This window comes from Sinocyclocheilus grahami, unplaced genomic scaffold, assembly GCF_001515645.1.
Source record: "Sinocyclocheilus grahami isolate Dianchi unplaced genomic scaffold, SAMN03320097.WGS_v1.1 scaffold230.1, whole genome shotgun sequence".
NCBI lineage: Eukaryota > Metazoa > Chordata > Actinopteri > Cypriniformes > Cyprinidae > Sinocyclocheilus > Sinocyclocheilus grahami.
Genome location: NW_015505409.1, coordinates 1885258 through 1902921, shown reverse-complemented (window position 1 = coordinate 1902921; position 17664 = coordinate 1885258). Strand labels below are relative to the sequence as shown.

General features: G+C 38.2%; 3 protein-coding genes across 3 annotated transcripts in view; 2 read left to right on the top strand and 1 right to left on the bottom strand.

Annotated features, from left to right (window-relative positions):
* tmem119a (transmembrane protein 119a) overlaps positions 1 to 2819 on the top strand; it is a 3623-nt gene extending 804 nt beyond the window's left edge. Inside the window, exon 2 of the mRNA XM_016288290.1 lies at positions 1981 to 2819. Coding sequence (XP_016143776.1) covers positions 1996 to 2670 — 675 coding nt within the window. The 5' untranslated portion in view covers positions 1981 to 1995 and the 3' untranslated portion in view covers positions 2671 to 2819. The remainder of the gene's footprint in view (positions 1 to 1980) is intronic.
* Positions 2820 to 7367: 4548 nt separating this feature from the next.
* Positions 7368 to 9066, bottom strand: iscua (iron-sulfur cluster assembly enzyme a). Its single transcript, XM_016288291.1, has 5 exons — positions 8917 to 9066; positions 8235 to 8348; positions 8013 to 8123; positions 7810 to 7888; positions 7368 to 7709 (listed from the first exon to the last, which is right to left on the bottom strand). The coding sequence occupies exons 1-5, from the start codon at positions 9016 to 9018 to the stop codon at positions 7645 to 7647; spliced, it is 471 nt and encodes a 156-aa protein (XP_016143777.1). The 5' UTR covers positions 9019 to 9066; the 3' UTR covers positions 7368 to 7644.
* Positions 9067 to 12394: 3328 nt separating this feature from the next.
* The window catches only part of sart3 (spliceosome associated factor 3, U4/U6 recycling protein), a 32377-nt gene continuing 27107 nt past the window's right edge, over positions 12395 to 17664 (top strand). The window contains exon 1 of the mRNA XM_016288281.1: positions 12395 to 12676. Within this exon, the coding sequence (XP_016143767.1) occupies positions 12473 to 12676 (204 nt within the window). The 5' untranslated portion in view covers positions 12395 to 12472. The remainder of the gene's footprint in view (positions 12677 to 17664) is intronic.

The window sequence follows — 17664 nt, the reverse complement described above, 5'->3', positions numbered from 1 at the left end:
AAGCAAAGAGTTTTATATTTATTTATATATATATATATATATATATATATATATATATATATATATATATATATAAACATTTTTATTTTTATTTTTGATGCAATCTACGCAAAGGATACATATTTTTGCATTTCTTATTTTATTGTAAAAATATGTATCCTTATTTTATTTTTGTGGTCTGCACAGAGGATACCACATATTCTAATTGGATTCATTTGGCAGATGCTTCCTACGTTTGCTCTCTTATTCTAAGGAACATTCATGCAACACGTTGCTGAGATTACCTCATTTTTTTCACTAATAAAAAACTTTACAAGTGATTGAGTGCAACTCCGCATGATTAGCAGAACAGAGAATGTGGTCAGAGCTGAGGGGGAAATGTTTTATAAAAATAGGTTTTAAAGAAGTAAAGGCATTTGTAGAGATTACTGTATTGGATAGTAGCCAATATGTGGTTTACACTGTCAATTCTGATGGTGTTCATTTGGGGATTTCCCTTCAAACCTAACCTGCTACTGGTTAAAGTTGCTTAATATCCATCCTATACTCTTTAATAAATACAAAAATGGTTTACTTCTAGCGTGAACAATTTATAAAGTAGTCTACCCATAATGCAGAGTCTTGACGATTTGTAAAGGATATGAATCTGATGTGTGTGTTCTTGAGCAGTGCAGAAATAGTCTTGCTGGTCTGTGGCCTGTCTCATTGCTGCTGGGCTGTAAATACAGGCCTGTGAGCTGCGGCTCTCCCACGCCTTGCTGCACCCTCACAAATATATATCTGGCCTTGCTTTTGCTTTTCTGTGGTGAGCGGGTGGCATCAGCAAGGCAGGGAAATTACAAACCAGGCCTGGACTCCCTCTGCCTCCACCCCAAATAAGTAATGACTGGATGTAACAGGAATAGCTTCTCTCCTGTGAGGAAACCGAAACATGAAAATATGCTCTTGTGTAGAGAGTCTACAGCGATGTGTGTGATACAAGCATCTTCCTTCCTGTGATTCACAGAAAATCGATAGTACTGATAAAACAGATAGTAGCTCTGAGTGAGGTAGACACTAACTAATTACTATCATTGAAAGTGGAAATATTTTCATTATATTGCGGTCTACATAAAATGATGCAAAGACTTCTATGACTCTTGCAATACAATACAAATTCATTCATCACCAAATGAGCTCAAAAAAAAAAAACCATTGCACTGAGTTGTAAACAAATAATAATGCCTTGGTATATTTATATTAGTACTCCAAGGTACTTCAAAAGTACTTTCTGGAAACCTATTTTATTTTATTTTGGTGCCATTCGTGTGACAAATTTTTATTTTATTTATTTTTACTTTTATTGATAAATTTTTTTTTTTTATTATTTTAAACGTTTTTACAAAAATACAACTTCTTGGTAACAAGTTACAATAAATTTCCATTTATTAACATTAGTTAACATGAAGTAACGAAAAATGCTTCTAAAGCATTTTGTAATCTTAGTTAATGTTAATTTCAGCATTTACTTCTGCAATATTAAAATCAAAAGTTGTATCTCTTAAAATTATTTGATGGACCTGAGCTAAGATGAACTAACAACAAACAGTTGAACAAATGCTATTGCTCATTGTTAGTTGATGCATTAACTAATGTTACCTAACGGGACCTTATTGTAAAGTAGGTTACACTTTATTTTAAGGTGTCCTTGTTACCCTGTAATTATACATTTAAGTACGGAGTAATATTTATGGTTAGGATTTGGGTTCGTCTTAGGGTTACTTGCATGTAATTATGCATAATTAATTGTTATTATAATAGTAAGTTCGTGTAATGTGTGCAACAAGGACACCTTAAAATAAAGTGTTACCGTAAAGTGTTATGATCTTCCAAATATGTATTAAAAAACTGCTGTAACCACCTTCATGAAACAAAATGCTGACTTCCTGTTTCTGTTGGGAATGACTAGTAACGGCCACATCTGTGTCCATTTTCTTTCAGGTTTTTAGAGGAAGTATGTCACTCTCTCTGCGCTTTGTTTGCCTGCTCCTGACTGCTCTCTGGGGCAGCAGTTGCTTTGCCAAGCCCGCCCCATTCAACGTGTCAATGGAGGGCAGCGGGGATGAACCCGAACTCATCTTTCCCATTGCTCGTACCACCCATGTTCCTCCATCCCCCTCGCCTCCTCCCAACATAACAGCCACTTTCATCCGCATCAAAGACTTCCTTTTCAACCAGGCAGTGGACTTCCTGAAGGAGAACTTGCTTCTCATCATTGTCGTGACCTCTCTGTTGGTAGTCATCATCTTCATCGTCTGCTGCGCTTCAGCGATGAGCCACAAACGCAAGCTTGAGGCCTACTATCCTCCAAAGACCTACGCACCCAGGAAATACATGAGCCAACCTAGTAAAGCTATGGAGAAACCACATAATCAGATTCAGGAAGGTAAGACCACAACCGCAAAGACCCTACGGGAACCCACTAAAGCACTGGTGGGTGAGAAGGAAGGAAAAGACCCCCAGCCCAAGCCGAAAGAGGTCCAAAAGTTGGAGGATGTTGAAGAGGTGGAGATGCAGAAAGATGAGCCCAAGAAGAAAGAGGAGCCTCAGCCTATCACCTCAAATGTCACCTCCAGTCAGCCGCTAGTCTGTACGTGCCACCTCAGGAAGGCCAATCACACCACAGCGTGAGAGCTTTTTCTGAAACAGGCAGGAATGACCTTGATCCCAAACTTTTTCTACTGGTAGATATGATGCCCACACTCTTACTCTTTGTGTTTTTGTTGCTTTGCAACTTGTGTATGTGCCATCAGAGGAAGAGTGGACTTTTTTTTTTATCAACTCATTTTGTTTCTTTAAAAATTTGTTTTGCTAAATAAGAAAAAAACAGTGAGTTGACATTTTTATTATTCATGTGGAAAATAAACAACACTTGAAACTATTTTGTGAATCCCTTTCTACTTTTGAGAGACTTAAAGGGTTAGTTCACCCAAAAATGAAAATTCTGTCATTAATTACTCACCCTCATGTTGTTCCAAACCCGTAAGACCTTTGTTCATCTTCGGAACACAATTTAAGATATTTTTGATGAAATCTGAGGGCTCTCTGTCCCTCCCATAGACAGCAAGGTAACTACCACGTTCAAGGTCCAGAAAAATACCAAGATGATCGACAAAGTAGTCCGTGTAACATCAGCGGTGCAACTGTAAAGTTATGAAGCTACGAGAACTTGTGGACATGCGTTCACGACAGTACCATGATGCGAGCGTGTGGCGGCGCTGACCCAGATCTGGCGTAATGATGTCATCACACCGGATCTGGGTCAGCGCCGGCGCCACCACACGCTCGCATCATGATACTGTCATGAACGCATGCACACAAGTGACGCAGTAGAGATGAAAATGTGGAATAAAGTTATTATTTTTGTTTTCTTTGAACAAAAAAGTATTCTCGTAGCTTCGTAACTTTACAGTTGAACCACTGATGTCACACAGACTACTTTGTTAATCATCTTGGTACTTTTCTGGACCTTGAACGTGGTAGTTACCTTGCTGTCTATGGGAGGGTCAGAGAGCCCTCAGATTTCATCAAAAATATCTTAAATTGTGTTCCGAAGATGAACGAAGGTCTTACGGGTTTGGAACAACACGAGGGTGAGTAATTAATGACAGTATTTTCATTTTTGGGTGAACTATCCCTTTAAGAAAACATCTTTTGAAACTTTTTCTGATCACTTTCCTTTCAGTTACCGGTATATTTTACATATAAAATGTCTTTATGCATGGTAACCCATAATTTATGCTGTATTTTCCGAAGCTGTAATCAGATGTTATACATGATGACCGTTATTTTATCTAAACTTCATGACTTTCCTCAGTATTGGATTTAATTAGCTAACATTTTGTCAGGTATGTTTTGTCATGAAAAATAAACTCTCCGAAAATGAACTCTTCTGCTCTGTTCCAAATAAACTAATTGTTTCAGAGATGCAGATACACTACTATTCAAAAGTTTGGAGTATGTATGGTTTGTTTTTGAAAGAAGTCTTTTATGATCACCAAGGTTGCATTTATTTGTTTAAAAATACAGTAAAAACATATCACTATTTCACAATTTCACCAGTCATTACTCCAGTCATCAGTGTTACAAGATTCTTTCAGAAATCGTTCTGCAGATTTGGCACTCAGGAAACATTTCTTATCAATGTCAAAAAGCTGTACTAAATATTTTTGTGGAAACCACAACATATTTTTTTTTTCAGGATTGTTTGAATAAAAAGTTCAACATGCATTTTGCATTTATTTGCATTTTTTGCAAACGGCATTTATTTGAAATTTTTGTAACTATAAGTGTTACCGCTTCCTTGTGTTCTCTCTGTTTGTCTTGAACGGTGTGGTTTTTTTTCAAAAGAATTGTGTTGGCTTGGCTGAAGCATATGAAACTCAAGAACCCCAGCAACAGAGCCCAGTGCAGCGCAACGGCGGCAGCTACAGAGCTTTTGTCACATCCATACAATGTCCAATCAATATTTCAGAAGCTCATTCCAATAGCCTCTCACAGATCTGGAAATATCGGGCCTTAATGGAAATATACTGGTTGAGATAGAACCAGACGATCAATTTCACATTATGCCAGTAATAAAATATTTCGTGGACAACTTCAAAATTCCCAAGATTTACCCACTATAGATTATCCAACTTGATTCAGAAGTGGAATCATGGGTGAATTCCTTCATGCAAGTTATTTTTCCAGAAAAACAATCCTCACACCTCTTTAACCACATGCAGCTTTTGTTACAACGATGTTATCAGCCTATCATTGATTAATAGCCAGCTGAATGCAAATTAGCCTCATAACTGAAATTAAACCCCATTGCCATGGCGCAAGGCCAAGTGTTGGTAGCGTGTAGTCACCAAAGAGTAGACATCAAAGATATGCAGTGAAGCCAGACACTTGAGCCCCGAAAAAGAAACGTAGCTCAAGGTCGAATTCTCCCCTCTTTTGTCCACAAGGTGCTAAATAATTCTGGAAATACACACTTTCACTTCACTTTGGGACTAGATGCAGACTTGAACATGATTTTGACTATGGTTAGCGTAACTCTATAGCTTACCGATGATTCATCTAGTTTTGTTCTGCAGATGGTCAAATAACATTTCCTTGCACAGAATGGTTATTAAACGTGTTTCCTATCAGAGAATTACTCTACTAACCCAGTGCAGCTGTATCATGGGAAAAGCAACTGGAGTGCCCAATGAATTTGCATTGCGAAGAAGATACAAAACAGGTAACTCAAAACCTTAAGGCGGCCATTAAAGTTTGATGGGCCACAACCCAGAATTTTCAGGGTGAGCACGGACCGTTCTCTGGAAGGGACATGAGGAAAGAGCGGAGAGGTTAAAGACGTGACGCAGATAAAGTGAAAGCGAAGGGTCAGCTGAGACAGGGCAAGAATGGTGAGTACCACATCCCTATGTCACACGTTTGATAACGCATTAGGAGTCGAGCTCAAGAAGGGAAATACGTCCTGGAGGAGCTGCAGAGTCCATCATGGTAATTAATTTTGCTCAGCTGATTCATTTGGGGTAAATGAAAAGCAGTTACTAACTTCTACTTTCCCCTTTCCTTTATCCATCCCTTTCGATCCTTTCCCTCAAGTGAGCCATGCGTCCTAGTCTTCTCTGCTGTCTCTTGTTGTATCTCTGTTCGTCTCTCCTTGCTGGCCTTGTTGTATCCCCCTGCCCCAAAGGCTGCTGCTGTCCCAGTCCTGGTGCTCTGGTTCTGTGCGAGTCTCTTGGCCTGCATACTCTGCCTCGCTCCGTCCCCCTAAGCACCGCCGTCCTCTCCGTAGCCCGGAATCGGCTTTGCAACGTGGATAATGTGTTCCAGCCATATTCTGGCCTGCAGGAGCTGAGCCTCAGCCACAATCAACTGGTCCGTTTTCCTCGTGGGCTTCCGTCAAGTCTGGAGACCCTTCAGCTTCAGGAGAACCAGATCACCTACATCACCGCTGGGTCTCTGAGGCAGCTCGGGAACCTCACACGCTTGGATCTGGAGGATAACCGGATACGAGCAATTCAGCCGGGGGCACTGCAAGGTCTGACCAGACTGAGGATGTTGACTCTGAAGGGGAACAGATTGTCTCGTCTGCCACCAAACCTGCCTTCTTCGCTAATACACCTGGATGTGTCAGCGAACTGCATATCTACCCTAGATCTGTCCTCGTTGGGTGCACTGGTGAACCTACAAGTGTTAAAGATTAACAGTAACTGTTTGCGCTCTATACCCGAGCGGGCTTTTGATGGAATGTCCCGACTCCGATCAGTGGAACTAGCCAATAACCAGTGGGTTTGTGAATGTGACATCTTGTATCTTTATAGATGGCTCCTGACAGACAGGTTACGGATGGCGACGGATCTAGTATGTACAGCTCCTTTGCACCTCGCACAGAAGTTGTTATTAACTCTATCAGTCATGGCCATCTGTCCAAAACTTTTTAAGCCTGTTGAGAGAATATCAACATCAGTGAATACGGAATCTGGGAAAGTGGCTGAAAGTCATATAGAACAGACTATAAGTGCATCTATGTTGGTTAGATCTGACACTGCTTGCAACACGAGTTCTTTCAGAAGTCGAGAATCTTCAAAACTACCTGAGAGCACAATATCAAGGTCCTTTTTTGGGTCAGACCAGCCCACCTTAGAGAGACTGAGCTACGAAGACTGTCTCTCTCTAAATTTGACATCTTTTATACCCAAATCCACCCAAGTACCCTACAGTCTAGCCACAGATGAGGAAGCTGGTTGTGTGGAGAATTCGACAGGGAAGCCACCTGGAGCATCAGCCACTGTCACATCTACTGGTTCAATGACCCCAACTAGAGACATTGAGCTCACTCCTCGGACAATATTACAGTCCAGTGACCCGGCGCTCATTGCGATCCTGGCTGTTCTTTGTGTGCTTACAGGACTGTTGATGCTTACAGTGCTTTTGGTACTGAAGAACATCCTTCTACGAAACCTGAGAGTTGCACCGCTTCCACAGGTTCAAGAAGACAGCACACATTCATGACCTGTATTATAGCAAATATTTTGTGTAGAGAATAATACAAAATGATGGAGAATGCAACATGAATATTTACAGCTTTATTAAGTTTTTGCAACAAATAATACAGCACCAAAGTCCAAATTTTATTTTTTTTCCCTGGTGACTTTTTTTTACTTACAAAATCACTGCCAAAACTAATATGATCCCTCTGAAAATCTGAACAAATAGACATTTTTCAAATCCCCTACTTTCCTTTTTATAAAGTGTAGTAGAGTACATTTACAAACTTTGCAGTAGTATGTATCTGATATGGAGGACATTTAATGTGAGAGTATGAGATCTTTAGGAAATAAAGAGTTTATTTTAATGTGCGTGATTCAGAGATACAGGAGAAAACTTTAATCCAAAAGATCTTCACAATCTGTAAATGCAAGCCACTTCAAACCAGCAATACAAAGGCAGTGCGAATAGAATAGCAATGGTATACGCAGGCTAATGTGTTTATTTTATCCTCAGAAAGCATATAAACTACAAACATTTTCTGAGTCACAATGAGAGTGGGTGACAGTGACTCGTCTGTGAATGAGGACATTAATTTCGATCTTCCGCCAACGACTCCTAGTCGTCTTTCTGTTTGAGCCTGTAGTCTGCTAATGCAGCCTTGATAGCATCCTCTGCAAGCACTGCCAGAAAAAAACAAGATTATGAAATCAGAGCATTTGATGGTTTTTTTAATGTCATGAACGTGTTTACAATCTCAAGCAGCCAGTTTGATACACTTACTAGAGCAATGAAGTTTGACTGGTGGTAAACAAAGTTCTTTGGCAATCTCCGTGTTTTTGATTTTCAGGGCTTCGTCAATCTGTACACGGAAAAGAGAACATTGAAATGTTGGTAGGAATGCTTGAGAGAACAAATATGAAGCACAATGAGATCATCTGATGATACTGTGAATTTATGCAATGGTCTGAGTCACAATGACTCACCGATTTTCCCTTCACCCACTCTGTGGCCAGTGAGCTGGAAGCAATGGCTGAGCCACAGCCAAATGTTTTGAATCTGGCATCTACTATCTTGCCATTCTTGTCCACCTGAATCTGTCAGACAGGTTGACAACAAAAAGTCACCAATGTAAATAGTGTGTGTACATATATATATAAATATACACACACACACACACAGAAATTTAAATGTCAAAAATGTCTTACCTGAAGTTTCATAACATCACCGCATGCAGGTGCGCCTACCAAGCCGGTGCCTACATTCTTGGCATTCTTGTCCAGAGAACCAACATTTCTGGGGTTTTCATAGTGGTCCACCACCTTCAGAAAAAAAGTATGATATGTAAAACATGACCACATCCTGATCATATTTAACAATCAAAGACATTCATCAGAGAACTTGTGAGAACAGTTTACACCAAAAGAAAACGTGCCCTTGATAGAAAACAGTGACCTTCATAACAGAGATGATTAATCTTTATTAGTAAATCATCTTATTTAAATGTGTGTGTACTTACTAAAATATAGGTTTATTCACCTGTGGCAGAGTTAAGATAACATAACGTTACTGTAAGACATCACTGGCGAGTTTGTAGGATAGTTACACAAGTGGATTATTATGAAACTAACTGTAAATATGGAGGAATGTCATTTTAACTCCGTCAAAAATACATAGTCCAGCTGATGGCGTGTTTTCTACTCAGACTGCCGAGAATATTGTCGTCCATGTCCAGTGCTCTGCTGGTTTGTTTACATGCGCAGTAAACGAACGTTAGCTTAGCTAGCAGCAACCACGTTGAAAGTTGTTCTCAAACATTAGGAACTACAACTTAATCATATATCAATTCTCGTGCCACGGTCGGCAGTAAGAATAAAAAGTGACACGTACCTTTTTATGATAAGAGAAGGCTGTTCTGAGCTCTGGTAATGACAAAGATCGACTGAAAAGTGCAGGAGATGCACAGCGCTTAGCTGCCGCTGCTAACGCCATGATGACTGACTACTGACGCTACTGCATAAACAGAGGTCAACCGGCAGAGGGAGATTTTTTAAACTATAAATATTATACATTTTACCTTCAGATTATATTGTATAGATAATTTCTGCCTTATAATTATCACCGCTGTTTTACACAAGCAAACATTAAGCCCTCAAACTATAGTAGCCTATATCTAGCTCAACCAGCAGAGGAGCGCTTTCACTGCACTGCGATCGACTGAAAAGTGCAGGAGATGCACAGCGCTTAGCTGCCGCTGCTAACGCCATGATGACTGACTACTGACGCTACTGCATAAACAGAGGTCAACCGGCAGAGGGAGATTTTTTAAACTATAAATATTATACATTTTACCTTCAGATTATATTGTATAGATAATTTCTGCCTTATAATTATCACCGCTGTTTTACACAAGCAAACATTAAGCCCTCAAACTAGCCTATATCTAGCTCAACCAGCAGAGGAGCGCTTTCACTGCACTGATCACATTTTAGTCATCATTTATTATAAATAATACACTTTTCATATTTGTATTGTATGTAGCTGTGTATTTCTACATGCTGTAGCCTATTTTATATTCAGCGTTGGGGGTAATATATTTCAAGTAACGCAAGTTACGTAATCAGATTACTTTTTTCAAGTAACTAGTAAAGTAACGCATTACTTTTTAATTGACATGAGAATATTTGAGTTACTTTTTCAAATAAGTAACACAAGTTACTTTTTTTTTTAAATTTATTGATTGACAGCTCTGGTGTCCCCATGTTGAGAGAAATCAGAAATAAATATGAATATGCATTAATTCATCTCGCTCACAAAAAAAAACACACAGATTCAGTATTCCTCAAAATGAATAAAAATAATGCAACTCAGAATATGACACAAACCTGCAATTATTAAATGTTAAACAACACAAATATCCTTTATGTATTTATTCCCATTCTATTAACCAATGTCTTTGCTTCTGACCTTCGATGATCCAGTTTAACCGTACTAATAAACTTTCCCTTCAGCCTGAGGCTTATTCATTTCACTTCTGATGTGAAAAGGCTTTTATATTTGCCAAAAATATAACTTTTTTATTTTAAAAACAAACAAGCAAGCCCTGTCCAGATTTAAAAAGTAGCGCAAAAGTAACGTAACGCATTACTTTCCATAAAAAAGTAACTAAGTAACGTAATTTTTAATGGAGTAACGCAATATTGTAATGCATTACTTTTAAAAGTAACTTTCCCCAACACTGGTTATATTACTGCTGTTTACATGCCGTTAACTCATGGAACTCAACCAGCAGAGGAAGCCATTTGACCGTGAACTTTTGCTTATATTACAATAATAATATTAAATATTTCACATTTTGCATGCAGATTATATGCAGTGTTGGGGAAGGTTTGGTAAAGTAACCTATTACTTTGGAAATGTTACAGAAAGTGTTGGGTATAACTAGTTACTAAGTAATTAGTTACTGTAATTTAATTACTTTTCCCTTGAAAAAGTAAAGTAAGGGATTACTCCGATTTTTTCTGTAATTTAATTACAGTTACTTCTGGATTTAACATCCAAGTTTAAAGTCTAACCTTAAAATGCATGCTTTTTATGAAATCTTCTCACTTTAAATACTTTGGTGAGTTAATAAGAATATTGGTAACACTTTAGTGTCCAATTCTCACGATTAACTAGTTAGTTATTAGCATGAATATTGCTGGGATATTGGCTGTTTATTATTACTTAAAAAGCACATATTAAGACCTTATTCTAAATCCTTAATCCTACCCACTTCCTATCTAATTCTTAAACATAATTGTCAACAACTACTTTACTAAATATTAATAAGCAGTAATTAGGAGTATATTGGGGCAAAGGTATAGTTAGTTCATAGTTAATAGTGAGAATTGGACCCTAATCTAAAGTGTGACCAGAATGATTTATGTAGTTATGTATTATTTATTTGAAAGAATTAAAAGAACGTTTCATGCCTATCCTTGTATCATTCATTAACATGTCAAGGTTGATATATGATTTAGAAAGTAATAAGTAATAAGTGATTAAATACTTTTTGGAGTAATTTGTACAGTAATCTAATTACACTGTTGTAGACTAAATTAGTAACTAGTAATTAATTACTTTTTTAAAGTAACTTACCCAACACTGGTTACAGAAAGTTACTCTATTTAAAATGTAGTAAGTAGTGTAACTATTAATTAATAAGCAGTAATTAGGAGTATATTGGGGCAAAGGTATAGTTAGTTCATAGTTAATAGTGAGAATTGGACCCTAATCTAAAGTGTGACCAGAATGATTTATGTAGTTATGTATTATTTATTTGAAAGAATTAAAAGAACGTTTCATGCCTATCCTTGTATCATTCATTAACATGTCAAGGTTGATATATGATTTAGAAAGTAATAAGTAATAAGTGATTAAATACTTTTTGGAGTAATTTGTACAGTAATCTAATTACACTGTTGTAGACGAAATTAGTAACTAGTAATTAATTACTTTTTTAAAGTAACTTACCCAACACTGGTTACAGAAAGTTACTCTATTTAAAATGTAGTAAGTAGTGTAACTATTACAATTACTTTATTATAAAGTAGCTAATGTAACTGATTACATTTGATTATGACTTTTCTAAATTTAAATTTCTATTTTTTCTAAACTGTTAATTACTGTCAGACATCAAAATCCTTATTCACTTGAATTAAGATTATTGATCATTTAATTTGAAAGCAGGCCACCATAAAACCAGACTTTAGTATTTCTTTTTACTCTGAGATTGTTCTGAGGTTAAATGCGAATTTAAAAATCATAAGATAGTTTAGTTTATGGTACTGTTTTCGAAAACAAATCTTTGCATAGCTATGACAGGAGACACAGGCATCTAACAATGCCTTGGAAAAAACTGTTACCGGTAATTTAAAAAATAAAGCATATACATAAACCCAAAAAGGAAATAAAACAGTTAATAAGCATGTGTCCTGTTCTGTGTCAATGCAGTTTTGGAAGGAAATCAGTCAAATCTGTAGGTGAGTGAAAATATTCAGATAACCCCCTTTGTACATTTTCATAAGTAACGTTAACTGTCATTTAATTACACATTTTTCTCAGTAACTGCAACAGATTACAGTTACATTTATTTTGCAATTAAATTAGGCTACATAATTCCGTTACATGTTACTGGTTACTCCCCAACACTGGTTATATTTGAGAATGTCACGGTATTTTATTACCGCTGCTTTGGACAAAAACGCGGAAAAACAGATATTGACAGACGAAGAATGAGACTTTTCCAAACCACCACAAAGAATTTGGTTGGAAAGCAATACAGGCACCAATGCCAAACTAACAGCGGCCAATGCATGTGGTTGAGCCACGCCTTCTCGCTGCACGAGCTCCCTGTTTTTCGCGCGAGCCCTCTTCCTCTGTTTCCAGGCAGATAGTACTCAACATGGCGGCGACGGGTAACGAAGAGCAGACGTTGTTGCCAGATATCGAAGAGGAGGCTGAGGGCATGGAGCGAGAGATGGAGTCGGAGGAGGAGGAGGAGGAAGAAGAAGGGATGGGAGTTGAGCATTCCGAGGAGGAAGATGAAGAGGATACGTCTGAAGACGAGCGCGAAAATGAAGCGGAGATCCAGAGGCTGGAGGAACAGGTGAGAGGAATGAATGAGGCTAACGACTCTCCTCACATACGCAGCTCTCAAAACACCGCACGAACGACTCTGCTGGGGAGCTTCTGTTCATGTCTTTGGCAGAGCCCGTTTATTAGAGAAGTCCTACGTGCTTAACTTACCAAATACTTGGGCAGGAGTGATAAAAAAATATATAGAAATGCATAACTGTTCCTGAGGAATGTGGCTAGCAGAGGCTTAAGCGAGCTAGCGAAGACTCGTCTTGATATTTAACCATCAGAACTACCTTTTCGTCTCGTCTTTTTACTTCGGTTTTCCACCTATATACAGTGTTTAGGGAGCTTTGTGATCTTACATGTCAAAATACTTTGTGAAATATACAGTAAAAAAATTGTTGTTTTTGGAGTGTTTTGATGGCGCGTGCCGTGCGCACGGAGTTCAAATTCGCGCAACAGAGTTGTCAAGAAACACCTATTAGTTCCTTTGATGACTTTAGATTCGAGTCATGTTTATAACACAGTAGTTTTAGGTTACAGACCACATGCAGTAGCAGGAGGCGTTCAGGGGCTGAAGATGGACACACTGTTGCGCAGTGGTTGTAATGGTCATGTCCACGTGTTTGTTCTTCTAGTGCTCCAGCTCTTGGGGTTTGTCCTTCTGTTTTGACAAACTGTATACAGTAGATGAAAACACCAGAGAGGCACAATAAAGGGACCGTATATATTTGTAGTCCTGCATGTTTCTTTTTGTACTAAGATTATGAGAGCAGTAAGTTTTAGGAGCTCATTTTTAGTCAATTCTGCAAGACTTTTCAGGATAGGAGATGGAATAAAAAGGAGCCCCCTAAAACTTACTGCCAGATTCTTGAAGATAAATTCTTCAAAAAGTGGTACAAGAGGATGTGGTGCTGGTCCTTCAAGAGTCACTCTCAACTTATCTGTTCATAAAGCCTATAAAAAATTAGTCTTAGTGTATTTCACAATACTTCAGCATAGTGCTGGGCAGTATGACCAAAAATTTATATCACGGTATTTTTCCAAATTATACCGGTTTCACGGTATACGATGGTATTTTTTTTTTCATGCATGACCGGGTTAACCATATTTTCTACTGATTGAGAGAGGAAATATTGCAGTATATTGACTTAGAATGCCCTATTTTACTGTCATGATGAGTGAATATTGTCAAAAAATACTACACTAAATAGTGACTAAACACAACCCCTTTTAATGTTAACCAGGAGTCACTCTCATTTATAATCGCATGCATCTACACTAGGGTCATTTTTTAGGATTTTTTACCCAAGCAAAGTCTCTGAGAACCTGACACCTTGTAATTCCGGAGACTCCAGGAAGGTTGCAGTTCTGGAAAATGGTGGCGATGGAGACTAAATGTTTCCTGATGGTTTTACACCCAATTCTTCACATGAATTCTTAAATCTTTTGCCGTTAACATGTGTATTTTCTTCTCCACCTGTTTTTTTCTGACCCTGCTGACCCAGTGAGCATTTTGCTGTCCAGTGGTCATGTCTTGAAGGGTTAGTTCACCCAAAAATGAAAATTGTCATTAATTACTCTCGTTATTATATAATGTGAAATACCCTCGTGTTGTTCCAAACCCGTAAGACCTTCGTTCATCTTCGGAACACAATTTAAGATATTTTGGATGAAATGTGAGGGCTCTCTGACCCTCCCATAGACGGCAAGGTAACTACCACGTTCAAGGTCCAGAAAAGTACCAAGATGATCGACAAAGTAGTCCGTGTGACATCAGTGGTTCAACTGTAAAGTTACGAAGCTACGAGAATATTTTTTGCGCAAAGAAAACAAAAATAACGACTTTATTCCACATTTTCGTTCATGACAGTATCATGACGCGAGTGTGTGGCGGTGCCGGCGCTGACCCAGATCCGGCGTGATGACGTCATACAGCAGAGACGAAAATGTGCGTGATGACGTCATTCCGCCAGATCTGGGTCAGCGCCGCCACACGCTCACGTCATGATACTGTCGTGAAAGCGCATCCACAAGTGATGCACGCAGTAGAGATGAAAATGTGGAATAAAGTAGGGATGCACCGATATGAAAATTTTGGCCGATATCTGAAGTGTCTCTGAAGGAAATAATGCATTATTTATCGGCTTTAAGATATCGGCCAAATTTTCTTATCAGGCCGATACCGATAACAGAAAAAATGAGCATTTATCGGCCGATACCGATATGGTGGCCGATATATCGTGCATCCCTAGAATAAAGTCATTATTTTTGTTTTCTTTGCACGATAAATCGCATGCCATATTTAATGCGCATCTTGTTAGTAAAGCCGGTTCTGTAATCAGCGGTAAATCTCCATCACGTGCGTGCTTTCACATGGAGCAGCATTAACTACACAGAGCCGTTGTTCACTGACAAGCTAATAGTCCAAACGAGTCGTTCGTTGTAGTTTTTGAAAAGTGACTTCTGTTAAATAAAATATCTCCTTTTGAAGTGGACTTTGAACTTTGTAACTTTGCAGATATTTTTTATGCTCAAACAGCAACATTATAGACTAACTAAAGTTGAAAAAGTGAAAAACATAATAGGACCCTTTTAATCAAAAAGCATGTCTAATTAATTAAAATCATGAAACTTAAACAATTTAACATCAATTTATTAAAAGTTTATCAAAAATTGTTTAGGGCCCTATGAAATGTTTTATTTTTTCCAGCCTTATGTTTTATTGTTACCAAATTCTGTTTTAGTAAGTATTTGAAAGCATAAAAACAAGTTTCATTTATTCTTACAATAGCCTTATGATTTTTTGCTCAGAAATTCTGTGTTGTGTATTTACATTTTTAAGGCATAAAACATTAATTTAATCTATCTTTTAAGTAATGAAAATTAAACAAATTTAATTTTTTGGAAAATAAAGGCAATTTAATATTACAATTAAAACATTGACGAAATATTGTATGATTATTCCTTAAAAATAAGGTTTTGTTGAACAATAGTAATATATTATATTTCTGCCGCAATGCCTTCAAGTTAAACCAAACTTTTATTTTGATTATTTAAATAGTCGTTTTGTGGCTTAATATGTACAATTACATGTGGGAGTGTGGTCACTTGTGTGTGTGTGCGCACACACGCATCGGGGCGGAACTCCGCTGTGCGCGATACAGAGAGCGGGACCATAACTAGAGACCAAAATTACATGTCGTTGTGTAAATAAGATAAATAACGTAAGGCTATTTAGTTTGTTTATTAAAAGAACAAGGTATAGACCTGTTCTATCGGAAAGGTAACTTTAAATGACTTCTGTTGTGATCTGGCGCTATAGAGAAAATATAATTAAATAAAATTAACTTGACCTTCAAGTGGGGCGGGGGGTGCCGTTGGGGGGGTGGGCCGCCCCCCCTAATATAATAGCAGGGGAAAAACTGCAGTGTAAGTCACTTTGGATAAAAGCTTCTGGCTAATGCATTAAGGTAGATGTAAAACTTGGATAAGCTGGTCTTCAGTTAGTTTCCCAGCCAGAATGTAAAACTTGGACTTTTAAAAAGGCCTTTATCATGCTGCAATAACAGAACTGACCAAGTAGGGCTGTCAAAAAAAAAAAATTTAATTTTGAATATTCGTCGAATTAAAAAAAAAATCCACATTCGAATGCAAAAACGTTGCATTCGAATTTAAGGTCTGCGTCAGCCGTCAGGCAGCCTTATCAGTGGCGCACGAGATGCGATGACGATGTATGTGTCATTGATTGCATTTGAATGCTTTTGTTAGCCTATCCAGTTGAACCCACTAGATGCGGTGCTGCTACGTTGTTCATTCATATATTGCGGAAAACAAGAGCATCAGTGTGGAGAAGATGTTGTTTACTTCAAAACTGAAACCAAGCTGTTCACACAGAATGCACATTTATCACATTTTCTAGAGGGACATCTATCAGCGTTGCACTCGTGTCTTGCAGAGAGCGGCATGTTTAGAAAGCCATGTAAAATTAATGCAAGTTCAACTTTGAAAAAACATGTCTAAAGACGTTATGGCAGTTTTTCCCCATTCCACTGTATCTCATTTTTTAAAAAAATGGAAGAAATAGGGCTGGGTATCGAGTTCAATACTTTTTAGGCACTGACCGAATTGCCTCGATACCATTGAGTATCAAAAAATGTCTCATCGTTCGGTACCAAATTTCGGGATTAATCTTATCAGTGTCAATGAGCCAATAAGCCTGCAGCACTAGCCGGTGTGTTCGACTAGAAGAGGTGCGGCGCAGATCGATCAGTGTTTGACATCCACGAGAGCAATTCGAAAGTGCACGGAGCAGTCTGCTCTCTTTAGCTCTCGTGGTACTGTAATACACCGATCGGTCTGCACAGTCGGTCCGCGTCAAGTCGAACACACCTACTAGTTTACACCGGTTACACTCAGAGATGTGGCGCACACGTGAGGCTGTAGTGTGAATGCGTCCCAGCCCCCTTAGATGTAAGGCTGCATTTAAACTGGTGCGTTTATGTTTTAAAATGAAAACGATCCTCATCATACTGGCGTTTCCACTGCATTTCAAGCCGGCTTTCCACTATCTCTGACAAGCGACATGAATGACATTCAGTCATTCATTTCCAATGGAGAGTAGCGCGGGAGCTAGGTGGAGTTCTGATCATATGCAAATGTCCGTTCATACTAACGTTACACGACCGAAAGCGCGTGTTATGTGACCATTCATGCAAACTGTAGCATCATGCTACATAAGACAATAAATAAGATTTATCTTCCGCTTTTACTCAAAACTCAATTTAAACCACCATTGAGTGTTTGTAATAACTTCCGATTTCCGTCTAATGTGTGTTTTGGCCATGTAATGTTTCTGAAATTAAATGTTATTACCTCTGATTCAGAGCAGCGATCATGGAAGAGAGAACACAGGCAGACAGCGCTGGAATCTGCTAATGCTCATCAGTAAATCAGTGGAAAATTAATAGAAATCATGATTCTGTCTAACGTTATGCGTTTTAAAATGAACACGCA

Excerpts from the sequence above, each read along its gene's own strand:
- iscua (XM_016288291.1), bottom strand. The coding sequence starts at position 9,018 with ATGGCGTTAGCAGCGGCAGCTAAGCGCTGTGCATCTCCTGCACTTTTC. Across the intron at positions 8,124-8,234 it reads GTGATGTTATGAAACTTCAG|ATTCAGGTGGACAAGAATGG; the intron begins GTAAGACATTTT and ends CCTGTCTGACAG. Across the intron at positions 7,889-8,012 it reads AGTGGGTGAAGGGAAAATCG|ATTGACGAAGCCCTGAAAAT; the intron begins GTGAGTCATTGT and ends TTCCGTGTACAG.